The sequence below is a fragment of the Typopeltis vanoorti genome, chromosome 4, assembly GCF_054136105.1.
Source record: "Typopeltis vanoorti isolate ZY-2024b chromosome 4, IOZ_Tvanoo_1.0, whole genome shotgun sequence".
Lineage (NCBI taxonomy): Eukaryota > Metazoa > Arthropoda > Arachnida > Uropygi > Thelyphonidae > Typopeltis > Typopeltis vanoorti.
Genome location: NC_143552.1, coordinates 5,262,223 through 5,281,406, shown reverse-complemented (window position 1 = coordinate 5,281,406; position 19,184 = coordinate 5,262,223). Strand labels below are relative to the sequence as shown.

At 36.2% G+C, this 19,184-nt stretch overlaps 1 protein-coding gene across 2 annotated transcripts in view; it reads left to right on the top strand.

The window, feature by feature from the left end:
* The window catches only part of SMC5 (structural maintenance of chromosomes 5), a 752,645-nt gene that overhangs the window by 225,662 nt on the left and 507,799 nt on the right, over positions 1-19,184 (top strand). For both annotated transcript variants that reach the window (XM_090391623.1, XM_090391622.1), the window contains exon 9: positions 12,349-12,427. In XM_090391623.1, coding sequence (XP_090247749.1) covers positions 12,349-12,427 — 79 coding nt within the window. The remainder of the gene's footprint in view (positions 1-12,348; positions 12,428-19,184) is intronic.

Genomic DNA, 19,184 nt, shown 5'->3' with positions numbered 1-19,184 from the left:
TATCCTCCCGAATTGCGCTACCTACATCCCGCTAGAACACGACCCCACAAAAACACAAGTTAAGAAACTAAAAATCTTACTGAAAAAAGTCTCTTCCTGGCCCCCTGACATCATGAAAAAACATAACCCCCCCCCCGAATATACTGTTTACCAAAAATCCACAAACCCAATTTCCCACTCAGACTTATAGTAGATGCCACCAATGCACCTTGCTACAGACTGTCTAAACAGCTGGCCAACTCTCTGACCCCCCCCCCCCCCCCTTACTGGAAGGTCCACTTCCTGTATAAAAAACTCGACCCACTTTAAAGCCCTCATAGAAAATTTAACCTTGAATAATGCAGACATATTGGTAAGCTTTGATATCTCCTCTATGCTTACCAATATTCCCTTAACTGAACACCTTATTTCTCTTAGAAAACATTTTTCCGTCTGACATCTTAGATCTCTTTTCCTTTGCCATTAATTGTGGGTATTTTTCTTGGAAGGGACCGTCATGGGTCCCCCCCCCCCCCACCCCTCTTGCCAATTTCTATATGGAAGATTTCGAAAAACGAGCCATGGACTAAGCCCCACTCAAACCTTCTATCTGGCTAAGATATGTAGATGATGTGTTCTCTATTTGGCCTCGTAGTCCAGACACGTTAAACTCCTTCCTCAGTCATCTCAATAGCCTACATCCAAGAATCCAGTTTAGTATGGAAAAGGAAAAGAACAATTGTTTACTCTTCCTTAGACACCTTAGTTACACGCCTGCCTAATGATATACTTGCCTTCACCGTATACAGAAAACTCTCTCACACACACACACACACAAGCAGATACATTCACAAACTCTCCCATCATCATCCCTCTCAACAATATGGCATTATTAAAACTCTTACCAAGAGAGCCCACAATCTTTGTTCCAGTGGAACTCTCCTCACTACTGAGCTTAACCACATACACAGCACTTTCCTCTCCGATGACTATAGTGATCACAGTATCAAAAAAATAATCAGTTCCTCCTCCATTCCCCGTCCTTCTCGTCATCAAGATTTTAAAAATGCCATCACCATACCCTACATCCATGGCACATCCGAAAAAATAGCCAAGATTCTAAAAAAGTACAACCTACACACAGCATATAAGTCCCTACCCAAATTTGCTACCCTTATCCGTTCTACAAAAGATCAGCTCCCTCCTCTCTCTCTCTGCCTGGAGTTTACAAAGTACCCTGTTCCTGTAAACTGGCATACTTTGGACAGACAAGCAGATCAGCATCCATCTGCCTGGAGGAACACAAGTCTTACATCTGTAAACACAACTATGGTCATTCAGGCTTGGCTGACCATGTCTTGGACACTACCCACAGGGTATCATGGAAGAAAACCACCATGCTCCACCACAGCAAATTCAAGAAAGAGAGACTATTCTTAGGATAGTCTCTCTTTTGGTTGATTTCTGAGAGCTCTCAGAAATCAACCAAATCTTAATAAATATTGCATTAAGCTTCCGAAGATTTGGGAAACATTCATCACCAGAGGTCCCACCTTACATTCCAGGCCACCTACAACTGCCCTTAGAGGGCGCTCCACCTAGATAGGACCTTAGTGTCACCCATGTGGTTGGGCTTAGTATTGTATGATATTGGTGCTAATGTTACATTAGTTGTTGTTGTAATCCCCGTAGATGTCCTAGTGACTAGGACGAAATATAGGAAGTATTAAATTCTGTTTTAATCCTTTCTGAGTGTTGTAAAAAATCCATTAAGCCTCCAACATGATAGATATAGCAAGTGTTCTAAACAAGGCTAAACCTCCAAAAAGCTACATGCCATGTAATCAAATAACTGCCCTAAAACAGTTATATTAGAATAAAAATATTATTATTACAAAAGCCGATAAAGGAAATGCAACAGTTAACATGAATCAAGAAGTGTATAACAGAAAAATGCAAGATCTCTTATGTGATGGTTCGACATATCAAATTATACATCGAGACCCCACGATGTCTCAAAGGAAAGAGGATCGAAAATTACTGAAAAAAGTGATGTCATGGCCCAAAGAAATCATCAGGAAAATAAAACCAATTCATGTTAAGCCACCTCATATTTATGGATTACTAAAAATCCACAAAACTAATATCCTCCTACGTCCCATAGTCGATAGCATAGATAGTCCCACATATAAACTGGCCCAGCATTTAGCCAAGTCGCTTGTCCCCCTTACTGGCAACTCCTCTGCTTTTGTGAAAAATTTAGTCTATTTCAAAACATTGATTAAAAATCTTATCCTAAAAAATCCAGACATAATGGTTAGTTTTGATGTCACCTCTTTATTTACTTATAGACACTCTTGATTTAATCAAGTCTAAATTTAACCCTGATATTTTTGAATTATTTAAATTTACTATGAATGCAGGGTACTTTACATGGGGAGGAAAATTCTACAAACAGATTAATGGTACTGCAAAGTTACCATGCAGTACCATTAATCTTACCACAGCTATATACAAGCCACAAGTGTGGTTACGCTATGTAGATGTGTTTGCCATCTGGCCCCATGGACAAGACACTTTGGATGCGTTTGTCACCTACCTAAACAGCCAATACCCCAAAATCCACTTCACAGTAGAAAAAAAATTTAATAACTGTTTACCATTTCTTGACACATTACTTACCCGCCTTTTAGATGGATCACTATTGTTTTCCATTTACAGAAAGCCTACACACACAGGAAGATACCTACATAAACAATCACATCATCATCCAGTCCAACAGTATGGCATTTTAAAAACACTTACACACAGAGCCATTTATTCTAACGATATAGCTCTGACCACATAACTCCAATATCTGCGCCATACGTTCTTAGCCAACAGCTATAATCCCTACAAAATAGATAAAATACTACATAGGCCCATTACTCTGCCCTTTCCCAATACACAAGAACACAACATGACCATTTTTATTCCCTATGTCAGAGGTACATCAGAAATGATAGCCAAAGTATTAATGAAACATGGCCTTCGCACCACTTTTAAACCTCCTGTCAAACTAGCAACTCTGATTCGCTCGCCTAAGGATAAACTTCACTGATTAGCACACCCAGGAGTGTATGAAGTTCCCTGTGACTGTGACTTGGCTTATTATGGGCAAACAGGAAGATCAGTTAACATCTGCCTGGAAGAACATGAAAAATACATTCGCTACTATTACTATGGCAAGTCAGGACTGGCTGACCATGCTTTGGACACTCCTTCACACAGGATTAGGTGGAGGAAAACGAATGTGCTATTTAGGAGTCGTTACAGATCTGAAAGATTATTTTTTGAGTCAGCAATGGATTTGAAGAATTCTCCCAACCTTAACAAATATGGTTACATTAATTTGCCAAAAATTTGGGAGACTGTTATCCTAAGAGAAACTCCTGCATAGCTTTTTTTTTTTCCTTTAGAGGGCACCAAAAAATAGGACTTTAGATCTTTTGCCCATTGCAATTGTATTGTTTCACTCACTGTCGCGTTTACAAGTGTGTTGTGCTCTGATGATGCCGAGTTGAAATTCAGCAAAATATAAGCAGTTAATAAAACATCTCTTTGGTAAAATTGTGTGGTGGTGTTAATATCGTTAAAAATAAGTCACGAATAATAATGATATTGTTAAAACTCCATATGTTATTTTATTTTATCTAGTTCACACATGAAAGGCCACATGACCTATAGCACATTAATGCCATGTGTGAGGTAAGAGGAATAAAAGAAAGGAGGAATCCGTTGACATTTTTGCTCGAACAGTTGAGGGTTGTAATAATTTTCGGTGAAGGCAGAGTGGGAGAGACTGTTACACAGAACAGAAGTAAAGGAAATAAAACAGGAGGCAGTGAAATTGGTTTGGTGAGTTTTAAGATGGACTGTAAAAGGGTGATGGTTAGCACTGGCTCTTGTTTTAATGATTTCGGAGGAGTGCATGGGAATAGTAGTGGCCAATTCAGCAGAACCCTATCCAAGAAAGTTTCTGTAGAAGAGGCACAAGACAGAAACTGAATATCTGTGAGAGAGAGGGGCCATTAATTAGCTGGATTGCCCTCTTCTGACAGAATTGAGCAATTTTAGAGAGAATGTTTGGTGTACCACCCCAAATATGGGAGCAATACTCCCATATTTGGGCTGGGCAGATTTGGGCTTTGTATAGAGTTAGCAGCTGTGAAGGTTTGAAGTAGTGTCTTGTTCAAAAAATACACTAAGTTTTTTTGGTGCTGCAGAAGCTATAGTTGAAATGTGATCAGTTCAAGAAGAGAGAGAGATTTGATTGTGCCTGGATGTCACAGTATTATTGAAGGCATGTGAGCTCTTTCTTGCGAGCGATCAAACAGGACTATGTTTTGGTGGCACTGAAGTTTACAAGGCTTTCCTTGCTGATCTGTGATGTAGGTAGATCTTGAGGATTTTAATATTTGATCACTACAAGGTTTGTCAAATGGAAAGGAGGAATGGGGTGTACTGTCATTTTCAAAGCTATGGATAAGATTGAAGTCTGAGAGAGCAGGTCATTTATATACAAAAGTAAGAGAGTGGGTGAAAGAACAGAGCCCCGGGGTACTCCTGCATTAATGGGAGAATCTGTGGAGAATAAATCATCCATGACACATAGTGAACAATCATTGAGAAAGTTGGCAATCTAGTTATAGAGTGAGGATGGCGGTTTGTTAATTAGGCCCATGTACCAAACCTGGTCGAATGTCTTTGAAATGTTGAGGGAAACCACGTGAGTTTCTTAACTTTCTCAGTCTTGTATTGTAACTGTTTATGCCTATTCATAATGTAACATCTTTCTTAATTTCTAAAGTTTTCCAGTTTGGTATAGCATTCTGTCATTCTGGATTGTTATTCATATTGATCCTAATCATGGTTTTCAGATGGACTTGATTCAATAATCACCTTTCCATTTGCTTTGAGTCATCTTTGTAAACTACATTATTGGAGTTAATCCCATGGTTCTCACTTTTAGCATCTTCTTCCTGAAGTTCTATATGGCAGAATTTGCCGTGGGGGGGGGCTATTTTTTTTGTATGATTAAAACTGTATAATGTGCAATAGAAAGATGAGATCGGGAGACTCAAATCTCTTCATTGCTCTATGTTACAGCCTTTATGGCCATTCTGTTTATGTTTATAAGTTTCAGGAATTGAGTCCTGTTAGTTGTCTTCACTCTCAAGCTAGTAATGAAAAAGTGCTGCTTGCATCTATCAGAAATTCACCAGTGCTTAAGTTTTCCAGATTTTCAGGGTTCAACCAAACTTTCATAGCATCTATAGCAGCCCAGAGTCCAGATTTCTCCACCATACCTCACCCCTAAAGCCTTCGCATACTTTTCTGTTGTTCGCCTTCTACAATCAGGGCATTTAGGAGAGGAGGGGGAAAATGAAATTGATCTTTCACCTAAAGACCTTCACAAACAATTATTATGTCCATAGCGGTTCAATGCAACCCATTGGTTGAAGAGCATTTTATTATCCACCGCTGCTATCCATTCTGCCAATCAAATTTCTGGGCTAGGTGAGAAATGTCGACCAGGAAATCTGCCCTTGAATCTATCTTAAGTGATGATGAAGTAATGCCTGTTGTCAGTGTTCCCTCTAAGCTGTGCACATGTGCATGCATATACCAGTCAGAAGGGGAGTGCACATATTAGTAACTCTATGCACAAATTATTTCTTTTCAGAATTTCTTATTTACAGTGTGAATGTACAATAAAAACGAATTAGACAAATCACTTGTCACTTATTTTACTCAGGTAATTTCTCCAGTGTCTCCACTCTAACCCAGTGGTTCTCAAACTTATTTGGCTGACTGCTCCCTTTTTCAAAAAAAAAAAAAAAAATTATTCAGCATTCTGCTGGAAACTACTTTCCAAGACCTGACCAGCTCTACCTGATACATATGAAAATCAGATCGGCAGTTCTCCAGTTTTAAGCAAACAAACAGATAGATATAGAAACAAATTTGTGTTTTATTATGCATCTAATAGAGATTTTTGAAGTTTGGAAATAAGACACCTAGAACTGAAATTTTAAAACTGTTTATTGAAATCAACAAAAGAAACATAAATTGCATGTAAACATAGGACAAGTTGGAGCAGAAAATTTAATAACACTATTAAATATTAAGAAAACAAACAAATTGCACATATGTAAGTATTGCACATAAAGTAGTAAATAAATCAGTAATATTAAAAATAATCCTAATGAGAAAGATGAGCCTGGTGTGCTGCTGCTACCAATTTATTGATATTTGGCTCTATATTTGTCAGCAGCATTTTTAAATCGCTGCGATCAACGCTATTTGCAGTTGGTTTCTTTTTTTTTTACTTAAGATTTATGACTGCTCTGAACCCACGTTCCACTAAATATGATGATTGAAATGCGATTAAAAACTTTTTTACTACAGCCCCACAATCCAGGATAAAGTATGGGCATCTGTTTTTGCAACTAGAACTGTTGGTATCTGTTTTTGAATTTTAATTTCAATTCCTCATTTGTTGTTACTTCTATCAGTTCTTGTAATTGTAAAGATTCTTCTGTGTTTGTACTTGAAAAAAGGTCCAAAACCGAATCGAGTATTTTCATTTCAAGAATTTAAATCACTGGTTGAAATCGCAATGGAGAGCCTCCAAGTGCTGAGCACGTCTTCATCACATTTTTCCACTGTTGATAGATTTGGAAATTGGCTGAATTCTTCTCATCCTAAGTTTTGTTTGTACAAGAGAAGTTTTGACACAAACACAGAAATAACAGTTTATGGTTTTATTAAATTCAACTGATCGTCTTGGAGGCTTTAGATTTGTTTCATTAAATTTGTTAAACAGGTCGGTCAAATAAGCTATATCACTTTTGAAATTAATCAAGTTGTCTCATAAAGAATCATCTCTGTTTTCTAAAACTTGTAGCACTGAGTCAGAGTTTATAAAATCGATTCAAGCAGCCTTTGATAGCCAGTGGACGTCTGTATGGAGCAGTAAGTGATTGAATTCTTCATCGTTTTCAATAAAAAGTTGTCCAAACAATCTGTCATTCAATGAATGACCTTTTATTTTGTTGACTGCTGTAATTACATAATGTGTAATTACCTGTGTAGGCGATCACTCAGGTATTTGGCAACAATATGTTGATGATGAATCACACAGTGTATAGTGAATGCATTTGGCACTGCCTCCTTCAAATATGCAATAAAACAGCGGTGGTACCCTACCATCGTTGGAGCACTATTGGTAGCATCTCACAAGATTTTTTCAGAGGGATTTCTTTTCTTTAAAAAACTCTTCTAATGCATGAAATAATTCTTTCATGAAATAAATAAGTTTTACATTGTTTCAGAATTGTGTTACAATGCTTGTAACACAATTCAGAAACAATGTAAAACTGATTTCATACATCTTACATATTTATAGTATTATACAGTGAACAAATCATAACATGCACATGTTCCTGCCGATGTGTACTGGACTTTGTAAAATCCCGATCACTTGAAAGTGTGCTCCCGCCACACTTTGCTTGTGAAGACCTGTCATCAGACTTCAACACTGATTGGCTGCAACTTGCATTTGTATGTTTCCTTGGAAAATAAAGTGACCGTTATGAACTTTACTTACATTATACAACAGTTATATCATCAAAATTTTTGATGATAAATTTTTTTAGCGCCTAATTTTTGTCCATTATGCTTTCACCACTTCCTTACTGGAATTCAACATCTCCTTTTGCTCATGAGACAACTACTGCCCTTCTGGATCATTCCAGCACCCCAAGGGTGGTACAGTCCACTTTGGGAACAAGTGCTCTAACCCATTCCAACATAATACAGTTTAATTAGTTACTTTTAGCATCTACTGTGTGGACAAAAGGCTACTGACATCAATAAGTTGCACAGGGATTCGTTTAGAGCAGTGTTTCTCAAAGCATGGTACGTGAAGACCTTTTGCGTACCCCTGGGGGGTATGCGAAAGGTCTTCAGGGGGTATGTGGTAATTTTCGGCTATGCATCATTAATGCAGGGAATCATTATATTGCTCAACAAATAGTGCAATTAGAGACAACTGGGATAAAAACGGCACTAACTAATGAATCACATCTCCCCTCCAACAGAAACTGCTGTATAGACTCACGCAAAACCATATGTTGGCAGTGCAACATATGGTTTTGCTTGACACCACCCCGTTGTGAACATGTTAAAACTAAGAAATATATAGTGAATGTTTTCAGATATTATGGAATTCGGTTGAAGAGAATTATCATTTCAACTGTTGAAATGCTAATTTGTCTTTGGTTCCCGCAGTCCTTTGTTAATACCGCACCAATCATATGCACTTCTTCATAGCTGCTCTTTTATGTATCTCAAGTCTTGTAAATTACTGGTAATTTTTGCTTGAAATAATGAGAAAGAAGATGAAACTATTTGAGTAGATGACTTTGACGATGCACACAAGGAAACTGTTCTCTATGCCTAAAGTAGCGATAGCAAGTAGGAGCTTCTTGGTAAATCACACCATTTGCAGTTTTTTTCTGTAAACTTTAGTTTCTGAAAATCCCCACATGTATTTCACACCACAATTTTTTAGCTTTAATTTTGGAGAAAAAAGTGAGAGTTTTATTTGAGTAAATACGGTAATTCTTAAGTATGGATCATTAAATATGGATTCAACCCACAAAAAAGAGCAATATAGCAAATACAAGTAGCTGTAAGCAACAAGAATATGTTGATATTGCATCTGGATCAAATGAAATTGATAAGGGTGTGTTGTCTAGCATCTCTAGAAAACCAGCAAGGAAGAAGATGAAAAATCTTCGTAAGTATGATATGAATTACTGTACTTGAAATGTGGATTTTCATGGACGGGAAATGAAGAGGAACCTATTCCAAATTTTGTTCTATTAAAAATAAATCATAATTTTGTTTACATGAACATATAAATTTAAATAACATAAACATTTACAATGAAATATACTTTATTTATTTATTATTTGATAAGGGGGTACTTGGTAATAATAAATATTTAAGAAGGGGTATGTGGATATCTGAAGTTTGAGAAACACTGGTTTAGAGTGTTCAGTACACTTGCTTGAATTTATCAAACTGTGATGGATTTTTGTAGCTATGCAGGTGTAACCAAATTAAGTTATTGCTTGCAATTTTACAGGCCATAGCTAGATGAAAAAGGGGCAACATTAACGATGAGAAATGTTACATTTAGTGCACACAGGAGTTGGCAAAAATGAGAGGGAATATTACCCGTTGTTTCTAACAATTGTTATTTTTGAGAAAACTAAGGTTACAGCAGTTGAGTGAATTGATCATTGATTTTATCTCCTTTTTAGAATGAGCAATATATATATATATATATATATATATATATCAGGGACTTATATTCAGTGTTATATTCAGAATAGCAATATCACCAATATTATGTTTTTACATTTATTCTTGTTAAAGTATCCCCTAATTGTTTCTTGGCTTCGTGTGATTCCTAAAATTAAACGCAATATGCAATGCCTCATGAAGAGGACACTTTTCTATGCGCAAACATTGCATCACATTCGTCTTAATAGCCTGGGTTGTGCAGTCACAAATATGGACACATTTGAGCCCTTTGAGCACATGTGTAGATGGTGCACGGGTCAAACTCTTAGCGTTCCAGTAGTTTTAAATTACCCAGAAGGCGAGTCAGGGTGTGTGCTGAGACATTAGCAGCACCCAAAAATCAAGTGGCTGTGATTGTGTGATTGGTTATTGTGTCAACCAATGCAACTAAACATTGTCATTTGTCATGCGTTTTAGTTTTTCTGAGTTTTATCTGTTTTTCATGCATTAAGTGTGAACTGACGTGTTTAGGACACTGATCTACTGAATGTCCTGTTTTCTACCAGAGCTTTCCCGGAGTGGATGATTAATTATAGTTGATGGAGGTTAGAACTTGAGTGTAAGTAAAATGATTTATTTCAGCCTTTCTTTGATTCAATTAGGCTAAATAATTTTCCAAGTGATTACTTTTTTGATTTCTGTGTCTATTATAGGGCTATATTGAAAAATACTATCAAAACTCAAATTATCCATGTCACTCTGGTATTTGCCAATAATAATCTAATCTCGCCACATAGCCTAAACTCTTTCTGCTTCTCACGTAAATGCCACTGAGAAGCATAGCTATTGTCTATTTGCTTTCCATATTTAAAATCATATTAATTGATACATTATTCAAGTTATCCTAACAGTTAATTGCATTGTGCCAATTAAGATGAGTACTGATGCGGCATGTAATCTTAAAGCTTTCATACATCGATAAAAATGCAATCATACCATCAAATTGATGTGACTTTTGTAGTGTGAGTTGTATAAGCCACATGACAGCACACCCACCTAAATAGGCATGCAACGCCGCTGATGTATATCAACTTATGTTGTAGGAGTGATGTTGACAAGTATGGCCAACTATAAAGATGATACTATAGTTAACTATAGAGCACAAATTTTGAGCATCTCTCAGATCATTACGATAAAGGGGAAGGAGAGAAAATATTTTCTTTCGAAGAAAATATTTTCTCTCCTTCCCCTTGAAGGTCCAAACAAACAACAACAAAAAAAAAAAAAAAAAAAAAAAGAATGAAAATAGAAATGCAAAATACACATTCAAGTTTCTTTGAGATATTTTATGAATAAACTATTTTTTTTTACACTTAAATGGAATAATTACAACACAAAGAGAAATAATTAAATAACAGGGTTAATTGTTTCAATATTTTGTCTGTCATAGACCTCTTCAGGAATACAATGTTAAAATTGTAATAACACACACAAAAATACACGTGAAACAAATGGAAGAAATGAGATTAGAATAAATTCCGACTAAAGTCCTGTGAGAGATGAAGATGTTAGGCAGGAGGCTTAAGAATTAAAGTTTACCAAATTTTGGCAAATTAAATACAACAAATCGCCACTACTCATGCTAAATTATCTACTATTAATACATTTGTTAGCTCTCTTCAAGTTGAACTCTCCTCTGTTCTCAAACCTGAACTATGGAGTATTCTGTTTGATATTTCTCAGAAATCTATTGTAATTTTTGTAGTTCTTAACAGCCACTACAAGTTGTCATTAACATATCATCAAAAAGATGCAACAAAATGATGTTAGTGTGCTTAACTGAAAATATCTTACTCCAGCTTACCTCAGTCCTGAAGATATTTTCAGGCACAAACTTTGTTTGCTTACAGGATTAAACTAAATTTACTATAGTCTAACCAAGGGAAAAATAAACTTCCAACAGCTTTCTCTAAATCCAGAGTAATTCAATAATAAGGTGGTACACCTATTGGCAACTGGTATAGGTAAATATGACCTCTCCTATTGCTTCTGCCTTAGTATCTCCACGTTTGGGTCTGCCTCCTACCGACGAGACCTCAATAAAGGTCGAAACCGATATGGGTAGTGGCCCTTCCTTAATGCATAGCAGTATACATGTCTGCAAGGAAATATGCTTTGCATTATGGGAGATACTGAGACAAGGAGTGATGAGAGCTTGGTCCACCTTTGCTCAGAGTTGCCTGGTGTTACACCACCTTACCTCAGTCCTGAAGATATTTTCAGGTGCAAACTTTGTTTGCTTACACTTGGATAAAGGATTGACTAAATTTATTATCGTGAATGTATTTTCTTTTTATCTTAGTATCTGTGCATTGAACTATAAATGTAGATCTATCGCGATAATTTTTTCCACCATGCTGCAAAGCTGTGTTTTGTTTAATGAAACTGTTTTTTGTATTTCACTCATCAATGAAGTTATTATATGTGAGACAAAGGGAAAATTTTGGCAGTTATGTGTCAGTATAAATTCTTATATTGCATTTGAAAACAAAGTTTCAAAAAATTAGTAAATATTATTCTCAGAATGAAAATTGATATGTTTGTAGTAAAAATGTTTTTCTCGTTGCTTGAGTTAAAAATAGTAGGTAATAATACATCTAGAATCTCCACTGTGCCAGATATTTGTTCAGTAGTGTGTGTTGGATTATTCATTTTCTTGAGGCTTTATACTTTACTCAGAGAGCTTACTGCAACAGGGTCCCTTTCAGTATTGCATTGCAAATTCTTATGCCTTATTGATTTACTCTGCTCTTCCAAATGTTTTTTTTTGATGTATTTTTAATTTTTTTTAATAATGTATATAATGTATTTATTCGTGTTCATGTACTTTAAGGCTATTTTGGTACATGATATTGAAATCATTAATAATCTTCTTATGATTTTACTTTTATATTCATTCATGTCTTGTTACATAGTGTTTTTGCCATTAAAGATAAACTTTTTTTCTTACAGGATAGATGATATGAAACAAGAAGTGTTGGAATTAGACAGACAGTTAGCTGAAGCAGAAGAAAATAATGCCAATTTTCAGGTTGCATATTTTTATTGTTTAATTTTCTTCTTACTACTTTTAATTTCCCGATATGCTGCTTTTAAAAATTTTTTTTAAAGTTTAACCAAATATATGATAATCCTTACTTTTTTGATATGCAAAATCAAATTTTTTCACTGAGAAAGTGTATCTTCTAAATTTCATCATTATATTGTTGCATGTTTCTCTTTTAATTAAAATATTACAGTATTAAATCAACATTTTGTAAATAAAAACTCTTAGTTATATGGGTGTATTTGATATTTTACTTATTTCATACTGAAATTATTTATTTATTTATTTATTATTACGTGACACCTCCAGGGAGTCCAAAGACTCATCGAGGGAGGACACCTACTCCACAGCTGTCTCCAGTACTCATTCCAACTATAACTAATCACAACTACACCAACTCCATCTACCGCCTGCCATCACTAGTATTTTCACAGGCAATCACAAATATCCATTTCCATGGTGGGATTCAAACCCGCATCCTTTTGGCTGGAGAGTGGATATGCTAACCACTTGGCCAACCAGGCCGGCAAAAAAATAGGTGATCCCCTGGACCACTCCCTACGAGTGACTGAAAAGATTGTCAACTCAGCTTTGGTTCCACTCAGTGACATGCTCACCCCCACCACTGAGCAGAACCACTCATATTCCAGGGATAAGCATCCACCGACAAGTCCCCTCACGGCCACGCCAGAAAACTGTCTCCTTGGAGACTCAAAATGCTCTCTAAAGGCAAACCCTTCGAAATCAACTCTCCTCACTGGGAACCAGATTTGGAAGAAACTTAAGAGAGCAAAAACTCTCAGTGAATGATTCATTCAAAGTCAGAATGAGATGGGCATTAGATTAGCAATTCTTTTGCATACAGTGGACTGCTGTCTGTCTCATCGCAATTAAAAGCTTTCTGCGGCAGGTAACACTCGGAAACCATGAGCTTCTGAAACTCGGCAACGAACGCCACAGCTGCCTTTGCATCCGAACTTGCAGCCTCTCCGTGCCTCACAACAGTATGGATGCATGCCACTTCTTTCAACCCTTTTCTTCATTGGGGCCATTGTCATAGTACAGTTAATAAAGAATGGTCATTACATTTGGATACAAAATAAAAAAAATGATTTACGCACACACACATGGTCACAATGCTAGCACGAATGTTGACTATGAATGAGGTATGCCGATTGAGACCGTGCATGCGAAAAGATTACCCACAATCCCGAGCGGCTTGTGATCATGTGACTCTCGGCAGACAAAGCGTATAGGTAATACAGTACTTGTATTGCGAGACGTCGCTCGTTTATCAAGTTAAAATTTATTAAAAATTTTTGCTCGTCTTGCGAAACACTCGCAGACCAAGTTACTCTCAATCCAAGGTACCACTGTACTTTAATGTGTTCAGTCATTAAACATAATATGCAAAACTGTTCACTTCATAAAACAAAGTGCCTATAGATAATTTAATCAGATGAATTTTCTTGATAAACAAATATAAATGTGACCTAATATCAAGATGAGCAGTTTGTTTCAGTTTCTCCCTTTCCTCTCTAACCATGGCCTTTTGGTTATTTATGAGAGGTTAGGAACATATCTATTAAAAGCAACAGTAACAAATTCAGAAATCTGAGAGCTGCACATCATATGTTTATTGTATTGTATTAATAAAAAAATAAAACTAATGCGATAGATATATTCAAATGAATCTAATTATTACTGCATAGAGGAAAAAGTCCTTTAAACCTGCTGCATTATCTTACTACCTTGCTTATTAAAGGCCGAAATGGCTTGAAAACTTTGTACAGCCAGGTTTTCTGAATTCACTAATCCTTAGCCTACATCAGGCCTGCACAACTTGATTTTTTTTTGAGGGCCAAACCCAACTTGGATTACCTGATCAAGGGCCAGATCACTTCAGACCTTGAATCTTAGACTAGTTTACTGCAGCTAAACTTAAGTAAATTTGTTAGTAGGTCTACAGTAAATACTAATTAATATGCATATTTAAATTTTTTAGAGAGTTACAATTAAAATTATAATCAAAATTATTTACAAACAGATATAGTTGCAAAATTTCTCAATAAAAACCACTTAAACATAAACACAAAATTTACTAATAATTTCACTGAGAATATCGCACTTATTCTCAGTGAAATATCAGTGACTGAATGTCACATTGTGACACATTGCATTTCTTTATTGCCACTATTTTATCAAAGTTTGGTGTCATGTTTGAAGTGGCCATTCTTAATATGGCCTCTAAATTGATATGACTTAAAGATGAACACTGTTTGATTTTGTTCAAGTTCATGACCAAAAATATTTGTTCACAAGTATATGTGCTCCCAAACATACAAAATACCTGGTAGGCAGTATCCAACAAACTTTTAAATTATCCTGATCCAAAATAGAATAAAACTGTTGTAAAGTACTCTCCCTATGCTTGACCCGATAGTTTTCAGAACACTGGAGATCAATAACTTCCACCTGGAGTTTGAAAGGTAGATTTCCTGTTTCGACAGAAAATGGATCCTTAATCACTTTTATGCGGATTTCATCTTCGTTATCCAATGGCATTCTTTTCTGAAACTCCTCACTTAGAAGTGATATGTGCTTCTTATATTTTCCACCCACCATTGAATGATATTCTGATGGAATATTCTGTCGACAAGTTAAGAAATGTGACATATCCCCCTTAGCAAGTTGATTTTCAAACAAACTTAGTTTCATTTTTAATGCCTTTATAGGAGACATTAACTGAAAAACAAACTTATTTTTTCCTTGAAGATGTAAGTTAAGGTCATTCAAGTGACCTAAAATGTCTCACAAGTAAAATAAATCTTGATTCCATTCTTCATCCATTATTTCTGAGAATTTTTCCATATCTTCTTGAGATTCCAAAAATTCAACTCGTTCATTTTTTAGAGTGACAAAACTTTACCACGGCTCAACCACCGTACATCAGTGGGGTATGGTAGATCCCCATACTCTGTATCATTTTCTTTTGGAAATGCCTGAAACATTCTGTGTTTCAAACCCCGAGCTCGAATATAGTTGACCAGAGCAAATACTACTTTAATCACATGATCAAACTGCAAAACCTTTGAACATAACACCTGCTGATGAATTAGGCAGTGAAATTTTGTCAGTGGTTTACCTGCATACTGTTCAATAAATGTTACAGCACCAACATTTTTTTTCACACATAGATGGGGCACCATCAGTGCAAACTGCTACTAAATTCTTAAAATTTAAGGATAGTTTTTCGGTTACACACACCTTTACATTTTCTGCGATTTCCTTTCCTGTTCTTCCTTTCATTGAACACAAACCAGCAAGCTCCTCTGTCACCTCAAAATTCTTATTAACGCCTCTTACATATATTAAAAGCTGTGCAGTATCTTTCACGTCAGTACTTTCATCCGTAGCAAGAGACAAATTCACTATTAGCTGATTTTTGCAGGTTATCTTTAAGATCCTCGGCAACATCAGCCACCCTGCGCTGAACAGTCATACGGAATAAACCGATATTTTCAAAATTATTTTTCTTATCAGCACACAGTTCAGAAACGGCAATCATCAGACACTTTTTTTAATCAACTCTCCCTTAGTAAATGACTTGCAAGCACAAACTATTTCTTGTGATATTTTTAAGCTTACCTTTGTGGCAACTTCATTTGCAGATGTCACTTTTTTAAAGGCTTGTTGCTCACTGCAGACTTTCAATAACTTTGCTGCTTTTATTTGTTTTTCACTTGCATCTAACTTGCCAAGGTTAGGATATTTTGTTTCAAAATGATTCTGGATTGTACTCTTTCGGCACAGCAATAGATTCCCGCAAACAATGCACACTAATGTGTCCTTAAACAACTTATAAAAATATTTGTTTGTCCACTCATGGTTAAATGCTCGATGTTCCGAATCTATTTTATGCTTTTTAATTTAGCTTATTGTGTTGAGATTGACAATATTAATTACAAAAAACTAATGATGAAAAACTCGCAATAATGAGTTTTCAAGTCATTATCATGGAGATGTAACTTTGAATTTCCCGTCAGCGACACTAGCTCTAACAAAACCTCGAAGCGATTGTAATAATTTGTTATTAAATACGACAGTGGGAATAACTGCAAATGTAATTTATTGTCAAGTTGAAAGAAACATGATTGTGACATTAATCGCATGAACATAAACATGCTGAGTCCTAGTAAAAATTTAATTCAAATCTAAGTTCCTATTCCCTGTATGATTAATTAATTTCAATCAGGCAGACGGGCCAAAATAAATAGCATTGCGGCCCATGGGCTGTATGTTGTGCAGGCCTGGCCTACACAGTACTGGTTGTATTATAAGATATACAATAATTCTTTGAAGAAATAGCATGAATAAAAATATAATAAACAAATAGTCTTTATAAAATGACTGCTCCCATCCTCCTTACTTGCAGCAAAAATATGTGAATAATGAAACATAATTCCAGGAATGGCTCAAAAATTTTGTGTTCAAAATGTACTGCATTTGATTTCTTGTAATTAATACAATGATATTTTTATTAGACAAGACCAGCCCATATCCAAAAACTGACTCTTGCCAGTGTGAACAGTGCACATCATGATAGAAGAATACTGCAATTAAGAAATCTTACTTATTTATTCATGTGGTGGTTCCCCCCTTTCCTAAACTGTCCCTTAGGAACAGATTGAGCCCTCCTAATGAAGGATTAAATATGCATTTTATGACTATATACCTGTGTGTGTGTGTGTGTGTGTGTGTGTGTGTGTGTGTGTGTGTGTGTGTGTGTGTGTGTTCACGGGCCAGCTTGTCTGTTCTGAGGGATGAAAAACCTGATTTGCTAGGTGAAAAACCTACCCTCCTTATGAGATAGAAGTTTCTCACATCATAGACAGGAATCAAACCGAAGTCTCTCTGATCAGAAAGCTTCATCTATGCCAACTGAGCTATGGAGGCTCTAGAAATCTTACTGGTTGAAATGGACACTCCATGAAGAGTTTGTGCCAGAATTACACTAATAATAATGTGAGATCCTTTGGGAAAAGAGATCCAGTGGCAGCTCGTGGCTTGAAATTGTGGGGATGCTGCAACTTTGAAATATAGTTCAGTGTATACGTGTTTGGATTAAATATCAAAATTATGGTAAAAATTTAAAAAAAAAAATTAAACAGAAAATTAGACATACCTTGATACAGTCATTCTGTATCAATGTATGTCTACTCGAGAGGCATACCTAGAATGTAATATATGGACATTAGGTCATTAACTTTTATCAATCTCTGCATTATTTGCAGGCTGTGTGAAATGCTCCTCCTAGTTACCTGGCTTTGACCCTTAAGTAGCATTTTAGTGAAGATGCAAAATTAAATTTGAAATAGATAACAGCGCATATTAAAACTGGTGAGGAGTTAACTGAACACATATATAAACAAATTACACGATAATCACAGTAATTAACTTGAATGAAATGAAAGTACAGTATTTCATACTAAAAATAACATTACTTTATCAATGCATAGAAACAAACAAATTAAAGAAATGGGAATACAAGGTACATACAGCAGTCGATTTACTAATTAAAAATGGTTGCTGCATGCTAGAAATTAATATATTAATAATTAATGTTAAAACTGTTTTTAATGTTTACATGAAATGAGACTCTCCCAAACTTTTTTTTTGGGGGGGGGGGGGAGACAATCGTTCCAATTCAGGATACCAAGCAATTTTATAAACTTGGTTTTAATCCTTTTTCCCAAGTAAGCAAACAGACAAGTAAGTCAAGTTTGCACCTGAACATAGTTCAGGTCTGAGGCAACTCGTAAAGATGGAGTAAGCTCTGATCACTTTCTCTTAGTATCTCCCCCAATGCAAAGCACATCCGTTTTCAGAGATGTATGATGCTATGCATTAAAGGAAAGGCCACTACCCAGACCGGTTTCATTCTTTATTGAATGTTCAAGTACAGGTCAAACTTGAACGTTGTTCCCCTCAGTAGCCCTGCCACAGAGAACTCTCAGAACCGGTTGGCTCTACACCGTGGCAGGCTCACCCCACCACAGAGCAGAGCTGCTCATTCGCTTATATTTCATACAAGGGGCAACAGCTGTGCCTCAATTAACTTTATGGGCTAGAGCATTGCCATTTATTACCCCCCCCCCTCCCCCAGGACCTGGGTAACAGCAACAGCCGAGCCTCAGTTAAAACTTCATGGGCTACAGCATTGCCATTTATCACCCAAGCATCCAATTTCGACCTTTGTTGAGGTCTCGTCAGTGGGAGCGAGACCCTGAATCTCAAGATGAGAGAAAGATTTAGAAGGTTTTTTACCTTGGGTATACTATGAGTTCAAGATACCAAGCAATTTTATAAACTTGGTTTTAATCCTTTTTCCCAAGTAAGCAAACAGACAAGTAAGTCAAGTTTGCACCTGAACATAGTTCAGGTCTGAGGCAACTCGTGTTAATGTGGAGTAAGCTCTGATCACTTTCCCTTAGTATCTCCCCCAGTGCAAAGCACATTCCCTTGCGGAGAAGTATGATGCTTACTTGGGAATAAGGATTAAAACCAAGTTTATAAAATTGCTTGGTATCTTGAATGTATAGTATACTCAAGGTAAAAAACCTTCTACATCTTTCTCTCATCCTGAGATTTTTATTTGATAATATCAAAGCACCTTGTGGCAACTTGTTTAGGTAGAATTTATAAGCCCTGCATTACTTCAACATTGGCATCTCTGGGTCTG